At 44.5% G+C, this 19,847-nt stretch overlaps 1 protein-coding gene across 1 annotated transcript in view; it reads left to right on the top strand.

The window, feature by feature from the left end:
* LOC128684124 (uncharacterized) overlaps positions 1-19,847 on the top strand; it is a 130,394-nt gene that overhangs the window by 43,018 nt on the left and 67,529 nt on the right. Inside the window, exons 3-4 of the mRNA XM_070089932.1 lie at positions 2,020-2,250; positions 10,163-10,279. Of these exons, the coding sequence (XP_069946033.1) occupies positions 2,020-2,250; positions 10,163-10,279 (348 nt within the window). The remainder of the gene's footprint in view (positions 1-2,019; positions 2,251-10,162; positions 10,280-19,847) is intronic.

The raw sequence follows: 19,847 nt of genomic DNA, 5'->3' as shown, positions 1-19,847 counted from the left end.
TTTTGTTCGGGTATTTAACCCGGGGAAGGGTTAGCCACCTAGGATAATCAAAGATAGTCAGTGATTCATCGAGAACTGTTTCTCATATTTTCATTGCGGTTCTTCAATTTTGTCCCAGCCGACTAACACCCAAGTACCTACGTACTTACTGTTAAGTGAACAGAGGCAGCAGATGTAAGGAAACATGACAAACGTCTCCACCCATCTTATATGAAACATAAGAAAGGAGGAACACTGCAATAGGCCTGTTGGCCCATACTAGGTAGGTCCTTCACAAATCCAAACCACTAACAGAACAAATGCTACCCAAGCAATAAGCTTTGATAATTCTATTTACTCACGTGCAAATCTCACTCAAATCCAACCCCTCTCACTCATGTATTTATCCAACCTAAATATGAAACTACCCAACGTTTCAGCTTCGATAACCCAACTTGGCAGACTGTTTCACTCGTCAACTACCCTATTTCCGGACCAGTACTTTCCTGTATCCTCTCGAAATCTAAACTTGTCTAATTTGAATCCATTATTGCGGGTTCTCTCTTGGAGGGATATCCTCAAAACCTTATTTATATCCCCTTTGTTAATACCCATCTTCCACTTATACACTACGATCATGTCTCCCCTCATTCTTCGTCTTACAAGTGAATGTAGTTTAAGGGTCTTCAGTCTTTCTTCATACAGAAGATTTCTAATGCTATGTATTAATTTAGTCATTCTACGCTGAATGTTTTCTAATGAATTTATATGGTTTGTAGATGAATGGTTCAGAGAACCGACATGTTGATAAATTAGACACATGTGCAACTCTTGGGTATCTTTATTGAGGAAACGTTTCGCCACACAGTGGCTTCATCAGTCCATACAAAGGAGAATCTGTTCTTCAAGATTCTCCTTTGTATGGACTGATGAAGCCACTGTGTGGCGAAACGTTTCCTCAATAAAGATACCCAAGAGTTGCACATGTGTCTAATTTATCAACATGTCGGTTCTCTGAACCATTCATCTACAAACCTGTCAGACACTGCAACTTCTTGGGATCTTAATACTTGGGAATTCTTCGCTTGCCTAATTCTTGGGCACGACCTACTTCAACATTGAACAAATGTTACACGACCTATGACTGCTACACCTCTCCTGCCAACGGTTTATAAGCTCCTTCTCAGCACGTATGCCGTATTCTATTCAAGATTGATGGACTGACCACATCGACTCAAGGTTGAGGGACTGATTACCTCATTCTCCTCCTGTTCTTCAAGATTCTCCTTTGTATGGACTGATAAAGCCACTGTGTGGCGAAACGTTTCCTCATTAAAGATACCCAAGTGTTGCACATGTGTCTAATTTATCAGGTATACTGAAGAAGGTTAATAAATTAGTTAGGCAGGAACGGCCCCTCATGAATCCATACTCAGTATCATTAATCAAGCTGTGCTTATCCAGATGGCTTCTTATAATATCAGCTATAATTGACTCTAGTAATTTGCCTACAGCTGAGGTCAGGCTTATTGGGCGGTAATTTGACGGTAAAGACTTGTCCCCTGCTTTAAAAATAGGAATTACATTAGCCATCTTCCACATATCGGACACTGCACTTGTTTGAAGAGATAAATTAAAAATATTAAAGATAGAACCACGAATACTCAGTGTGTGAGACGAAAGCACTTTCAACCACGGCACACTTCACTAAGTCATTGCTCTCTCTCTCTCTCTCTCTCTCTCTCTCTCTCTCTCTCTCTCTCTCTCTCTCTCTCTCTCTCTCTCTCTCTCTCTCTCTCTCTCTCTCTCAAGATTATGCCCATAACACACTCCCAAGCAACAACACAGTTCCCACGCCCGCAACACAGTTCCCACGCCCGCAACACAGTTCTATGCCTACATCACAAGCCCACTGCTGTAACAGTTCCACGTCCATCAGGCAATTACATGCTGACGACACAAACTCACGCTTCACAGCATCCCTCTACAACACAACAGTCACAACCCAAGTATCTCACAGTATCCACATCCATGTGTCAGGTACGCATGTTGCTGAGGACAAGTCAGGACATCATCGCTGTCCACCCGGAGGCGGCGCTGCAGGTGCCCTACGCCCACTTTCTGGTGAAGATCGCAGACGGTGTGAAGAGTGACGAGCAGAGAGGCAGCAGCAAGTGCCCTACCCTTCAGGCATGCTTGGGCTACCAGGCATGTCTCTTCAACTATGGCATCGAATTCTGCCACATGGATCCCATCCCCGGCCAGCGTAAGGTGAGCCGTTATTATTATTATTATTATTATTATTATTATTTATTGTTATCAGTTATTATTCATATTGTTAAAATGACTCACGAAATCGTAATGACACGATTGCAAATAAACCATACCACGGGCGGGATAGAACCCGCGGTCAGAGAGTCTCAAAAGTCCAGACCGTCGCGTTAGCCACTGGACCAGCTAGCCACAATAACATTCGTCCAACAAGATATATTTCTACACCATAGGAAGGTTAGCATAGGCACCACTGTGACCACAAATTCGTCCTAGTTGGACGAATGTTATTGTGGCTAGCTGGTCCAGTGGCTAACGCGACGGTCTGGACTTTTGAGACTCTCTGACCGCGGGTTCTATCTCCACCCGTGGTATGGTTCATATTGTTAAAATTATTATTATAATTTTTAGTAATAATATTATTATTATCATTATTTATATTTTTAACATTATTATTATTTTTATTTGCGCGGAAATATCAATTAAAATTTATCCAAGGAAAGGGAAGGATAGCTGCAGTTTCTTGGATCAAGAGCTCTTGACCAGCTCCAGGGTACCTTGTCAGGGGCGAGAGATAAACAAAACAGATTTGTATTGCATTAAAGTCTCTCTCTCTCCCTCTCTCTCTCTCTCTCTCTCTCTCTCTCTCTTTCTGATCTTTATTTGACGAGTATGTTAAAGTGGTTGACTGCACCTCGCTGTGTGGTACACTCAACCACACTCACCACACACACTATATGGTACGCTCAACCACACTCACCACACACACTATATGGTACGCTCAACCACACTCACCACACACACTATATGGTACGCTCAACCACACTCACCACACACACTATATGGTACGCTCAAGCACACTCACCACACACACTATATGGTACGCTCAAGCACACTCGCCACACACACTATATGGTACGCTCAAGCACACATCTCAACTACTGGGAACGTTTGGAAGCACTTAACTTGTACTCGCTGGAACGCAGGCGAGAGAGATATATCATAATCTACACTTGGAAAATCCTTGAAGGAATGATCCCAAATCTGCACACAGAAATCACTCCCTACGAAAGTAAAAGACTGGGTAGGCGATGCAAAATGCCCCCAATAAAAAGTAGAGGCGCCATTTGTACACTAAAACACCCTAAGTGTCCGGGGGCCAAAGACTGTTCAACAGCCTCCCACCATGCATAAGGGGAATTACCAATAGACCCCTGGCTGCCTTCAAGAGGGAGCTGGACAGCCGTGATCAGCCGGGCTGTGGTTCGTACGTTGGACTACATGTGGCCAGCAGTAACAGCCTGGTTGATCAGGCCCTGATCCACCGGGAGGCCTGGTCGTGGATCGGGCCGCGGCGGCGTTGATCCCCGGAATACCCTCCAGGTAGACACTCGCCACACACTGTGACATAGTCAACCACACTCACAACACACAGTGTGATACACTCAACGACACTCACGACACACCGTGTAATATACTCAACCACACTCACCACACACACTGTGTGGTACACTCATCTACACTCACCACACACACTGTGTGGTACACTCATCTACACTCACCACACACACTGTGTGGTGCACTCAACCACAATCACCACACACTGTGGTACACTCATCTACACTCACCACACACACTGTGTGGTACACTCAACCACACTCACCACACACACTGTGTGGTACACTCATCTACACTCACCACACACACTGTGTGGTACACTCAACCACACTCACCACACACTGTGTGGTACACACAACCACAATCACCACACACTGTATGGTACACTCATCATCCACACTCACCACATACTGTGTGGTACACTCAACCACACTCACCACACAGTGTGGTACACTCATCTACATTCGCCACACACACTGTGTGGTACACTCAACCACACTCACCACACACTGTGTGGTACACTCATCCACACTCACCACACACTGTGTGGTACACCCACCCACACTCACCACACACTGTGTGGTACACTCACCGCACACTGTGTGGTACACTCACCCACACTCACCACACACTGTGTGGTACACTCAACCATACTCACCACACACTGTGTGGAACACTCACCCACACTCACCACACACTGTGTGGTGCACTCACCCACACTCACCACACACTGTGTGGTACACTCAACCACACTCACCACACACTGTGTGGTACACTCAACCACACTCACCACACACTGTGTTGTACACTCACCCACACTCACCACACACTGTGTGGTACACTCAACCACACACACTGTGTGGTACACTCAACCACACTCACCACACACTGTGTGGTACACACAACCACACTCACCACACACTGTGTGGTACACTCAACCACACTCACCACACAGTGTGGTACACTCACCCACACTCACCACACACTGTGTGGTACACTCAACCACACTCACCACACACTGTGTGGTACACTCAACCACACTCACCACACACTGTGTGGTACACTCAACCACACTCACCACACACTGTGTGGTATACTCAACCACACTCACCACACACTGTGTGGTACACTCAACCACACTCACCACACACTGTGTGGTACACTCAACCACACTCACCACACACTGTGTGGTACACTCAACCACACTCACCACACACTACGTGGTACACTCAACCACACTCACCACACACTGTGTGGTACACTCAACCACACTCACCACACAGTGTGGTACACTCACCCACACTCACCACACACTGTGTGGTACACTCAACCACACTCACCACACACTGTGTGGTACACTCAACCACACCCACCACACACTGTGTGGTACACTCAACCACACCCACCACACACCCACCACACACTGTGTGGTACACTCAACCACACTCACCACACACTGTGTGGTACACTCAACCACACTCACCACACACTGTGTGGTACACTCAACCACACTCACCACACACTGTGTGGTATACTCAACCACACTCACCACACACTGTGTGGTATACTCAACCACACTCACCACACACTGTGTGGTACACTCAACCACACTCACCACACACTGTGTGGTACACTCAACCACACTCACCACACACTACGTGGTACACTCAACCACACTCACCACACACTGTGTGGTACACTCAACCACACTCACCACACAGTGTGGTACACTCACCCACACTCACCACACACTGTGTGGTACACTCAACCACACTCACCACACACTGTGTGGTACACTCAACCACACCCACCACACACTGTGTGGTACACTCAACCACACCCACCACACACTGTGTGGTACACTCAACCACACTCACCACACACTGTGTGGTACACTCAACCACACTCACCACACACTGTGTGGTACACTCAACCACACTCACCACACACTGTGTGGTACACTCACCCACACTCACCACACTCTGTGTGGTACACTCAACCACACTCACCACACACTGTGTGGTACACTCAACCACACTCACCACACACTGTGTGGTACACTCAACCACACTCACCACACACTGTGTGGTACACTCAACCACACTCACCACACACTGTGTGGTACACTCAACCACACTCACCACACACTGTGTGGTACACTCAACCACACTCACCACACACTGTGTGGTACACTCAACCACACTCACCACACACTGTGTGGTACACTCACCCACACTCACCACACACTGTGTGGTACACTCAACCACACTCACCACACACTGTGTGATACACTCAACCACACTCACCACACACTGTGTGGTACACTCAACCACACTCACCACACACTGTGTGGTACACTCACCCACACTCACCACACACTGTGTTGTACACTCACCCACACTCACCACACACTGTGTGGTACACTCAACCACACACACTGTGTGGTACACTCAACCACACTCACCACACACTGTGTGGTACACACAACCACACTCACCACACACTGTGTGGTACACTCAACCACACTCACCACACACTGTGTGGTACACTCAACCACACTCACCACACACTGTGTGGTACACTCAACCACACTCACCACACACTGTGTGGTACACTCAACCACACTCACCACACACTGTGTGGTACACTCAACCACACTCACCACACACTGTGTGGTACACTCAACCACACTCACCACACACTGTGTGGTACACTCAACCACACTCACCACACACTGTGTGGTACACTCAACCACACTCACCACACACTGTGTGGTACACTCAACCACACTCACCACACACTGTGTGGTACACTCAACCACACTCACCACACACTGTGTGGTACACTCAACCACACTCACCACACACTGTGTGGTACACTCAACCACACTCACCACACACTGTGTGGTACACTCAACCACACTCACCACACACTGTGTGGTACACTCAACCACACTCACCACACACTGTGTGGTACACTCAACCACACACACTGTGTGGTACACTCAACCACACTCACCACACACTGTGTGGTACACTCAACCACACTCACCACACACTGTGTGGTACACTCAACCACACTCACCACACACTGTGTGGTACACTCAACCACACTCACCACACACTGTGTGGTACACTCAACCACACTCACCACACACTGTGTGGTACACTCAACCACACTCACCACACACTGTGTGGTACACTCAACCACACTCACCACACACTGTGTGGTACACTCAACCACACTCACCACACACTGTGTGGTACACTCAACCACACTCACCACACACTGTGTGGTACACTCAACCACACTCACCACACACTGTGTGGTACACTCAACCACACTCACCACACACTGTGTGGTACACTCACACACTGTGTGGTACACTCAACCACACACACTGTGTGGTACACTCAACCACACTCACCACACACTGTGTGGTACACTCAACCACACTCACCACACACTGTGTGGTACACTCAACCACACTCACCACACAGTGTGGTACACTCACCCACACTCACCACACACTGTGTGGTACACTCAACCACACTCACCACACACTGTGTGGTACACTCAACCACACTCACCACACACTGTGTGGTACACTCAACCACACTCACCACACACTGTGTGGTATACTCAACCACACTCACCACACACTGTGTGGTACACTCAACCACACTCACCACACACTGTGTGGTACACTCAACCACACTCACCACACACTGTGTGGTACACTCAACCACACTCACCACACACTACGTGGTACACTCAACCACACTCACCACACACTGTGTGGTACACTCAACCACACTCACCACACACTGTGTGGTACACTCACCCACACTCACCACACACTGTGTGGTACACTCAACCACACTCACCACACACTGTGTGGTACACTCAACCACACTCACCACACACTGTGTGGTACACTCAACCACACTCACCACACACTACGTGGTACACTTAACCACACTCACCACACACTGTGTGGTACACTCAACCACACTCACCACACAGTGTGGTACACTCACCCACACTCACCACACACTGTGTGGTACACTCAACCACACTCACCACACACTGTGTGGTACACTCAACCACACCCACCACACACTGTGTGGTACACTCAACCACACCCACCACACACTGTGTGGTACACTCAACCACACTCACCACACACTGTGTGGTACACTCAACCACACTCACCCCACACTGTGTGGTATACTCAACCACACTCACCACACACTGTGTTGTATACTCAACCACACTCACCACACACTGTGTGGTACACTCAACCACACTCACCACACACTGTGTGGTACACTCAACCACACTCACCACACACTACGTGGTACACTCAACCACACTCACCACACACTGTGTGGTACACTCAACCACACTCACCACACAGTGTGGTACACTCACCCACACTCACCACACACTGTTTGGTACACTCAACCACACTCACCACACACTGTGTGGTACACTCAACCACACCCACCACACACTGTGTGGTACACTCAACCACACCCACCACACACTGTGTGGTACACTCAACCACACTCACCACACACTGTGTGGTACACTCAACCACACTCACCACACACTGTGTGGTACACTCAACCACACTCACCACACACTGTGTGGTACACTCACCCACACTCACCACACTCTGTGTGGTACACTCAACCACACTCACCACACACTGTGTGGTACACTCAACCACACTCACCACACACTGTGTGGTACACTCAACCACACTCACCACACACTGTGTGGTACACTCAACCACACTCACCACACACTGTGTGGTACACTCAACCACACTCACCACACACCGTGTGGTACACTCAACCACACTCACCACACACTGTGTGGTACACTCAACCACACTCACCACACACTGTGTGGTACACTCACCCACACTCACCACACACTGTGTGGTACACTCAACCACACTCACCACACACTGTGTGATACACTCAACCACACTCACCACACACTGTGTGGTACACTCAACCACACTCACCACACACTGTGTGGTACACTCAACCACACTCACCACACACTGTGTGGTACACTCAACCACACTCACCACACACTGTGTGGTACACTCAACCACACTCACCACACACTGTGTGGTACACTCAACCACACTCACCACACACTGTGTGGTACACTCAACCACACTCACCACACACTGTGTGGTACACTCAACCACACTCACCACACACTGTGTGGTACACTCAACCACACTCACCACACACTGTGTGGTACACTCAACCACACTCACCACACACTGTGTGGTACACTCAACCACACTCACCACACACTGTGTGGTACACTCAACCACACTCACCACACACTGTGTGGTACACTCAACCACACTCACCACACACTGTGTGGTACACTCAACCACACTCACCACACACTGTGTGGTACACTCACCCACACTCACCACACTGTGTGGTACACTCAACCACACTCACCACACACTGTGTGGTACACTCAACCACACTCACCACACACTGTGTGGTACACTCAACCACACTCACCACACACTGTGTGGTACACTCAACCACACTCACCACACACTGTGTGGTACACTCAACCACACTCACCACACACTGTGTGGTACACTCAACCACACTCACCACACACTGTGTGGTACACTCACCCACACTCACCACACACTGTGTGGTACACTCAACCACACTCACCACACACTGTGTGGTACACTCAACCACACTCACCACACACTGTGTGGTACACTCAACCACACTCACCACACACTGTGTGGTACACTCAACCACACACACTGTGTGGTACACTCAACACTCGTTCAGATTTTTCGTGAATGTGTTCTATCTATTCATCTATCAGTGTGACCGTTCATTCATTCTGATGGTGACCGTTCATTCATTCTGATGGTGACCGTTCATTCATTCTGATGGTGACCGTTCATTCATTCTGATGGTGACCGTTCATTCATTCTGATGGTGACCGTTCATTCATTCTGATGGTGACCGTTCATTCATTCTGATGGTGACCGTTCATTCATTCTGATGGTGACCGTTCATTCATTCTGATGGTGACCGTTCATTCATTCTGATGGTGACCGTTCATTCATTCTGATGGTGACCGTTCATTCATTCTGATGGTGACCGTTCATTCATTCTGATTGTGACCGTTCTTTCATTCTGATGATGACCGTTCAATCATTCTGATGGTGACCGTTCATTCATTCTGATGGTGACCGTTCATCCACCCTGATGGTGACCGTTCAGCCATTCATTGCTGTTTGTGATGCATATTTTTCTGTTTGTTTGTTTGTTTGTTTGTTTGTTGTTTGTGTTGTTGAGGTTATACATGGTTCTAGTCATCAGAACCAGACGTGGGTCGTCTCATTTAATGATTCCCTTTCAACTCCAGTAAGTTCATCCATCCCTCCACTAATGTATTCATCCACCCATCAACTCATGCATTTACACATGTGTGAGAGCAGGTCTTGCATGTGACGGTGACGTGTATGAGGGACGGAGTGTTGGAGGCCGCTCTCCACCACCACCACCACCACCATCATCCCCACCACTACATCAACATCACTAGACGTGCCAGCCTGGTGAGCATGTGTGCGAGAGAGGGGTAAGGGGAAGGAAGGACGGGGGTTAGGGACTGAGGGAGGGGTTTACGGAGGGAGGGAGGGGGTTTAGGGAGGGAAGGGTTTTAGTGAGGGATGGGGTTAAGTGAGGGAGGGGGTTTAGGGAGTGAAGGGGTTTAGTGAGGGAGGGGGTTTTGGAAGGGAGAGAGGTTAGTTAGGGAGGGGGTTTAGTGTGGAAGGGGGTTTAGTGATGCAGGGGGTTTAGGGAGGGAGGGGGTCCAGGGAGGGAAAGGGTTTAGGAAGGGAGGGAGGGTGGGTGTGGGTTTAGTGAGGTAGGGGGTGGGGAGAAATTTTCTCCAGGAGGAGGTATCAGCCTCTTTCAGCCCCTTTCAGCCCTGAAGGGCCCAGCCCTCTCAAAAGGGGCAAATATCTTGTTTACTGCTACAGCAAGTAATTAATCCCAGATGCAGTACCAGTATGTGACGTGGTCAAGCGACCGCCGCTCCTTGCAAGAGTCCAGTGTTGCAAAGTATAGTTTAATAAAAGACAGTCCATCTTTTACCTTAGCAGGACAATTAAGGAAAATCCTGCTCCCACTTTATTACCATGGTAAAGGTAGTGTACATTGTTGTCTATGCTTAAGACAACAAGAATCAAGCATTCTGCTTTGCTTTATGGAGGAAGTTTGGCAAGGAAGCAAAAAGTACTAGGTCAGCTTTTCCTTTATGTTCTAGGGGCATTGCAGCAGCGTAGGACGCTGTGAGGTCAGATTACTTTTCACCCTACTGGGAGTCACACTGGCGCCAGGATAACCAACAAAGAACACTGATCCGTATGTTAGTGTGAACAAAGTGTCTCACAAACACAATAAACACTTACAGAGAAGTGTGATCAGCTTCTTTAGTGATAAGGTTGCGAACAATAAAGACAAACCTTGTGGAATATAGTGTACCAGTGTGTGTATTTCTAGACTATGGAAGACGTGGACATCCAAGGACACTTCAGCTTCTATCGAGTCACCAATACCTGTCGAGGGTGTAAAGAACACCATAGCTCACGCTACAAGAGCAAGGTAGGTTACTAATTATCTTGTAATACAGAGGACTGCACAGTTCTTGTGTCACAAGGAGTTTGTGATCAACCTATAGTCGGCAGTGAGGTGCGGACGTTTGGGTCCATACACGTAAGTTTTGTCAGCAATCAGTGAATGAAATATGCTGACATAATATCTCCTAGGGGTAATTTATTATTAAGACATTTCCATTTCAGCCCATTGCGAAGTGGTTACAACAGCTTCTCAAGACCTCACCTGCAGAGGCGGCTGTGTGGGTGATAGCTGTCTTATCAAGCTAAGTTCCCCCTATATTTAATCTTTAACCTTAGCTGGTAAACCATTTCTCAACAATTTGGTCGTGCTCGAAAAGGATAAAGGCCACACTGTGGTCCAAATATGTTGTACTACAGTGTACAAATAACCTACAAGCCAAGGCCCTTCGAAAAAAGCTGTAAAACTAGTGTCTCACAATATAAATCACTATAAATGAGTCCCTGCAGGCTCAATCACAGAGAATGGGCAGCCAATAGAAAACAGGAGGTGCTCACCCAGCTTTCATCCATTACCCAAAGAAAATGGAAGCTGGGTGACTCACCCAACAGAAAACAGGGGACGGTACCCGTCATCCACTGCGCTCCAGCTCGAGAAACGCTGACGACAGCAGCAACCCAACTAAGTAAGTAAGTTTATTCAGGTATACACAAATACAGTTACATAAAATTATCATACATAGCAGCATATGTGTAGAGAACCTAGGATAACCCAAAAAAGTCAGACAGAGTGACTTATTTCCATTGGGGTCCTTCTACCTTATTATTATAATATAAAGGTTATAATATTTTCTTATTATTCTATAATGAAAATAACATCTTATTGTCATACTAAAAAGACTATCTACTACACGAGGGTCATTAAGACTATCTACAATACGAGGGTCGTTAAGACTACAATACGAGGGTCATTACTAGGAATAAGGTAAAATTTACACGTATGTTAGCTAAAAAATAGAAAATCATTCCCCTCCCTTTCTGTTGCTACATTCATCAGACACCTTTTGGCAGTCTTCTTGAACTGGTTCATGCTATGACTGGCTTTGACATGTGCGGGCAGTCTGTTCCATTCCTTTATTGCTGTACAATAAAAGGTGTTTGAAGCCTGGCCACTGACTGTGGGTACTACAAAGTTGTGCTCTCTCCCCCTTGTACTATGATTGCTTTGGTTCCCAACCTTGACAAAATTGACAGCAAGATATTCTGGACATTGTTTGTGAGCAATTTTATAAACATGATTTAGCTTCAGTTGTTTTACTCTGTCTTCAACATTCAGCATATCCAACTGCTGAATGTTGAAGACAGAGTAAAACAACTGATGTTTAGTTTGTCTGAGTGTATATACACATAGTGTTTATAATGTTTATAGACAGAAATTAAGAGACAAGATTGTGTTTATGTTTGCTTCTTATAGATTTAACTGTTATATTAAAGCAAACTATATATAAAATGTAAGCTTTCATATATATATATATATATATATATATATATATATATATATATATATATATATATATATATATATATATAAATATATATATATATATATATATATATATATATATATGCAAAACAACCACTCTGAAAGAATAGAGAAATTCCAAGCGCTTTCGTGACTACTCACATTATCAAGGAACTATGAAAGTGAAGCATCCAAGGAAGCTATATAAGGGGTCCGGCCAGCACCTCACTATCAGATCCCACAACGGTTAAACACGTGACGCGCGGCGAGCCAGCTTGGATAGGTCCTTTGCACAACTCACCCCCAAGCTATTCTACCCAAGAAAATTAAAAAATTATTTGTCCAGTGTATTATTAAATTCTTCCCAAATACACTGGACAAATAATTTTTAAATTTTCTTGGGTAGAATAGCTTGGGGGTGAGTTGTGCAAAGGACCTATCCAAGTTGGCTCGCCGCGCGTCACGTGTTTAACCGTTGTGGGATCTGATAGTGAGGTGCTGGCCGGACCCCTTATATAGCTTCCTTGGATGCTTCACTTTCATAGTTCCTTGATAATGTGAGTAGTCACGAAAGCGCTTGGAATTTCTCTATTCTTTCAGAGTGGTTGTTTTGCATATTTTGAAATCACCTGTTTACTGTGATCTTATTGCATATATATATATATATATATATATATATATATATATATATATGTGTGTGTGTAAGAAATATAAGAACATAAGAACATAAGAACGAAGGAACACTGCAGAAGGCCTACTGGCCCATGCGAGGCAGGTCCAAGTCTCCTACCGGCTTAAGCCAATGCACCCAACCTAGTCAGGTCAGGTCACATTGACTTAAGGGAGGAACACGGCAACCGACGTGGTAGCACAAGCTATCAGGTCTAACTCACACCCACCCACATCTACTCATGTATTTATCCAACCTATTTTTAAAGCTACACAACGTTCTGGCCTCTATAACGGTACTTGGGAGTTTGTTCCACTCATCCACAACTCTATTACCAAACCAGTACTTTCCTATATCCTTCCTGAATCTGAATTTTTCCAACTTAAAACCATTGCGGCGAGTCCTGTCTAGGCTAGATATTTTCAGCACACTATTTACATCCCCTTTATTTATTCCCGTCTTCCACTTATACACCTCAATCATATCCCCCCTAATTCTACGTCTTTCTAGAGAGTGCAGTTTCAGGGCCCTTAGTCTATCCTCATAGGGAAGGTTTCTGATACATGGGATCAACTTTGTCATCCTCCTTTGTACATTTTCCAGAGAATTTATATCGATTCTGTAATACGGTGACCAAAACTGTGCAGCATAATTTAAATGAGGCCTAACCAAGGATGTATAGAGTTGAAGAACAACCTGAGGACTCCTATTATTTATGCTTATTGATATGAAGCCAAGGATTCTATTAGCTTTATTGCGAACACTTATGCACTGTTGTCTTGGTTTCAGATTACTGCTAACCAGAACTCCTAAATCTTTTTCGCAATCCGTAATATTAAGATCTACATTATTTAGTTTATATGTGGCATGGTTATTGTCCTGTCCAACATTTAGAACTTTGCATTTGTCTATATTAAACTGCATCTGCCACTTCTCCGACCACTGCATCAGTCTATTCAAATCTTCCTGGAGTGCTCGAATGTCCTCGTCAGAATGAATTCGACGGCCTATTTTGGTGCCATCGGCAAACTTGCCGATGTCGCTCTTTATGCCCCCATCTATGTCGTTTATGTAGATTGTGAACAGCAGGGGGCCCAACACTGACCCCTGTGGAACACCGCTCGTGACGCTTCCCCACTCTGATTTCTCCCCATTTATGCAAACTCTCTGCTGCCTATTTGTCAACCATGCCTCTATCCAGGAAAAAATTTCTCCTCCTATTCCATGTGCTTTAATTTTCCTCAATAGTCTCTGATGTGGGACCCTGTCAAAAGCCTTACTGAAGTCCATATACACAATATCATATTCATTACCATGATCTACCTCCTCAAATACCTTAGTGAAAAAAGTTAATAAATTCGTAAGGCAGGAACGCCCCTTTGTAAAACCGTGCTGAGATTCGTTGATTAATTTGTGCTTTTCAAGGTGGCTACGAACTGCCTCGGCAATTATTGATTCCATAAATTTTCCCACTATGGAGGTTAGGCTTATTGGTCTATAGTTCGAAGCTAAGGACCACTTATCTGGCACCATGCCAGTTTGTAGTGATATGTTGAAAAGATTAGCCAAAGGTGTGCTAAGCTCCTCTTTACATTCCTTTAGAACCCTTGCATACAGTTCATCAGGGCCTGGGGATTTGTTAGGTTTTAATTTATCTATTTGCCTAAGGACCATGTCACTTGTGACCCTAATCGTGCACAGTTTATTATCGTCCTGTTCTACATAATTTATCATTACTGGAATATCGCTGGTATCCTCCTTTGTAAAAACTGAGAGGAAGTATGTGTTAAAAATTCTACACATTTCCTTATCACTGTCAGTGAGCTGACCCGAGGAACTTTTGAGTGGGCCTATCTTGTCCCTGATCTTACTTCTGTATACCTGAAAGAATCCTTTTGGGTTAGTCTTCGATTCTCTTGCAACTTTAACCTCATAATCTCTTTTTGCTTTTCTAATTCCCTTTTTTATTTCTCTCTTTAACTGAATATATCGATTTCTTAATTGCCCCTCTCCTCTTTTGATTTGCCTATATATGCCTCTTTTTTGACCAATCAGATATTTTAATCTATTGTTCATCCATTTAGGATCATTTTTGTTTGATCTGATTTCCCTATTTGGAACATAATTTGACTGAGCAGCTAGAACTATGCCCTGGAAAGCATCATATCGGCAACCATCACCACCTACCTGACCCTTAGTCAGGTCATTCCAGTTCAGCCCACCTAAGTAATTTTTCAGTCCTATGAAATCAGCCAAGTGAAAGTCAGGGATGGAGACTTGATTGCCATTATTAGGGGAATTCCATGATATATTAAAACTGAGTGATTTGTGATCACTTTCCCCAAGCTCATCATTAACCTCAAGATTATTAATTAGTGTTTCCCTACTGGCAAGAACCAAGTCAAGGAGGTTATTTCCCTAGTTGGCTCTGTCACAAACTGTTTTAAAAAACAATCCTGGATCGTATCAAGAAAGTCACCTGACTCTAAATTTCCTGTCAAATTGCTCCAGTCAATCTGTCTATAGTTGAAATCTCCCATTAGCACAACATTTTCGTATGTAGATGCCTTATGAATTTCGTCCCATAGAAGTTTACTGCACTCCCTATCAAGATTTGGGGCCCTGTAAATCACACCCAAAATTAGTTTTTCTCGGCCCTCGAGAAGCTGTAACCAAACAGATTCAGTGGCTGACGCTTCTAATTTAATATCTTGTCTAACACAACAATTTAAATTGTCTCTGACATACATCGCTACTCCACCACCTTTCCTGTTGACCCTGTCAGTGTGGAATAATTTATAGCCTTGTATGTGACATTCAGAGGGCATCTCTCTATCTTTCAGATTGAGCCAGGTCTCTGTTATAGCAATAATATCTATGTTTCCTGCACTTGCAATTAATCTTAGCTCATCTATCTTATTTCTTACACTCCTGCTATTAGTATAGTAAACCTTAAGGGAGCTAGTCCCTTGCTGCCCTCTGCTGTCCCCCTTTGTTTGTTGACCTGATCTATTGTCTTTATTTATAACTTCATGCTGAATGCCTTTTATACATTTACTGTTTCCAACCCAAGTGTTGCAACCTGCTTGTTTCCCACACACACCCATACCTCTATCTTCCATCAGTTTAAAATCATAGGCATTTCACCAATGGCCTTCTCAATCGAGTCTGCAAGTGCTACCACCCCAGCCCCAGAGAGATGTACCCCATCCCTTGCATACATATCATGTTTGCCATAAAAGTTGTTCCAGTTGTCAATGAATGGGATTGCAAGTTCCTTGCAGTATCTGTCTAGCCAGCAATTTACACCAATTGCCCTAGACAACCAATCATTTCCTACTCCCCTTCTAGGCAAGATGCTACATATGATTGGGATCCCTCCCTTAGACTTAATGAAATCTATAGCTGACCTGTACTTATCTAGCAGCTCTTCTCTCCTATCCTTCCCAATATCATTTCCACCAGCACTGAGACAGATAATGGGCTTGTTCCCATTACCTGACATGATATTATCCAGCCTTTTGACAATGTCCCCAACACCAGCTCCAGGGAAGCACACTCTATCTCTCATCTTCTTATTCCTATTACAAAAAGCACGGTCAATATATCTTACCTGAGAGTCACCAACCACAAGAATGTGCTTACCTTCATTAGCAGGGACAGTAGTACCCTTACCTTCACTGGCCACTGAAGTACATTCATCCTGAAGAACAGAGAAGCGATTTCCTACCTTCAGATCTTCACTCTTAACTTTCCTTACTCTGATGCGCCTCCCATTACTGTGAACCACTCGCCACTTGTAGCAGGTGCTGGGCTGCACCTCACTGCTGGTAGCCGTTGCTACCTCCCCAACTACAGTCTCCTCACAGCGAGAGACAGACTGCACCTCACTGCTAGAAGCCTCATTCCCCACAACTCCAGCCACCTCACACTCTCTCCCAGACCCATTGAGGTGGACCTTCAGCCTCCTAATCTCCTCCTGGAGAAGCAAGACCTCCTCCTTCAACTCTCCAACCTCAATTTTTAAAACACTGCAGAAGCAAGCCATGGCTTTGTAACTGTCCACGGTAATCCCCAAAGCAGCTCAGGGTCTGTGACCTCACGTGACGACTGACCACTGACCACTCGACTTATGATTTACAGTTATACAGTGACATTTATAGTGTATAGCGAAAGAAGTGTATAACATTATTTACGGTGACTCAGGAGTGTCAAGCTGACACTGCAAACTCAAGCCATAGACACCAGAGGTCGTCCAGCCATATATACTCTGTGCCCTTCATGGTCATTGACCCTGAGGTTAAGCTTAGTAGGTCAGTAGTGTCTGGCTGATTACTGCTGACTTAAGCATAAAAACTCAACTGTTTATAGCAGTGCAGTGCTTTTTAAACACTCTAAGTGTGGTGCTAGAATTTTCAGTATACCATTAAAATGGCTTATTTGAAAACTCAGTTTCAGTCTTTACAGACAAGGATTACACAATTAGAAAATCTAATTTCAGTCTGTATAGGATTAACTCAAGATACAAACATAGATTTTGATGATCTTGAGGTCAAATTTTAATTACTTACACAACGTCTGGAAATAATTAATTCAGACTATACACATTATGAAAATAAATTTCTTGAATCAGATCCATCTGAGGATGAAATTAAAAATGTTTTGGATGCTTTTAGTAATTAACAATTAAGGTGGACAAGAGTACAGGCTATCTGCCGTAAAACTCTGTCACAGAGACCTACTGTAATTAGTAGTCAAACACCTGTTACATCAACACATGGAGCAACAAGTGTACCATTACCAAGCTTACCTACCTTGTCATTACCTATTTTCCAAGGTCATAATTATGAAGAATTCATTAGTGGTTTTCAATCCATAGTACATTCACGAACTGACATAGATGAGATTGATAAGTTCAATTATCTTAAATGTCTTGTGAAGGGAGAACCCTACGAATTGATTAAGTCATTTCCGGTGGTTAAAGGCAATTATCAAATAGCCTTACGTGTCTTAGCAGACAATTACTTTGATGCTGACAAGGCCAGAGTTAGATATGCAGTCTTAATATCAAGCTTCAAGCCACCCAAACATTGTTTTTCAGATTTACAGGCATTTAAAATCACATTAGACAAATAGTCTCAGATCTCTAGATGCTAAATATGACCTAAGACAATGTGATTGGGTTATCAGTGGTATTGTACAGGATAAGTTGTCACCACAAACTATTGAACGATTAAATATGTTCAATAAACGCTATTTCACTTGTGAAGAAATTAGCAATGGTTTACAAACAATAGTTTCATGCATGCAAGCAACGAGACAAGATGAAAAATCCACAAATCCAGTGGATAACAAACCTTCAACTCAGTATAAAAAGAGTATACCTACTCCCACTAAACCACAGAATGGGAAATCTCATATAGGCATTTATCAAGCTGTGAATACAACAGACGGTAAACAGACTGTCACACATAAACGTACTACAAAATGTGTACTTTGTGATGGAACACATTGGGCACAGTATTGTAGTCTATACACATCAATGGAGGCACGTAAACAACGTGTTCATCAGCTGAAAAGATGCATCAAGTGTTTAGGTGAACATAAGGGAGGAAAATGCTCACTGAAGAAGTGTTTTAAATGCAAGGGTATGCATCATACAGCATTATGCCCAAATAATTCTGCTGAACAGCAGAAGACTTCCGCAGAATCAGGAAGTCAACAAGCAACAGCATTAAATGTGAGATATAAGTTTAAAGCAACTGCTCTCCCGATAGCTCGAACTGAGTTATCTAATAAATTACACAAAACCAATGTGCTAACACTATTTGATCAAGGCTCACAAAGGTCCTTCATAAGAAGAACAGTGTTGCTGAAATTGAATAAACAACCCTATGCCAGAGTACAGTTAGATATAGCTTTTTTTTCCACAATTCTGGTAAACAGACATATGACCTAGCCAGAATCACTGTTGGTCTAGGAAACAGAAAAAAGACAGTAGAAACTGTGATAGTAGATGATTTGCCTAAGTTTGTGCAGATCCAGGGATTAAAAGAAACAGTTGCAGCACTGAAAGCAGCTAAGGTCAAGTTAGCCTGTCCTGACATACAGACGGACACAATTAGTCCAATTGATTTAATCATTGGAAGTGATTATTATCACTGTTTTGTGAAAAATATAGTAAGTAAACATGATGTGGAGAAATTTTCTCCAGGAGGGGGGTATCAGCCCCCTTCAGCCCCTTTCAGCCCTGAGGGGCCCAGCCCTCTCAGAAGGGGCAAATATCTTGTTTACTGCTACAGTGAGTAATTGATCACAGATGCCGTATGAGTATGCGACCTGTGGTCAACCGA

Source organism: Cherax quadricarinatus, chromosome 3 (assembly GCF_038502225.1).
Source record: "Cherax quadricarinatus isolate ZL_2023a chromosome 3, ASM3850222v1, whole genome shotgun sequence".
NCBI lineage: Eukaryota > Metazoa > Arthropoda > Malacostraca > Decapoda > Parastacidae > Cherax > Cherax quadricarinatus.
Note: the sequence above shows the minus strand (reverse complement) of the source record. Positions and strands in the feature narration are given on the sequence as shown.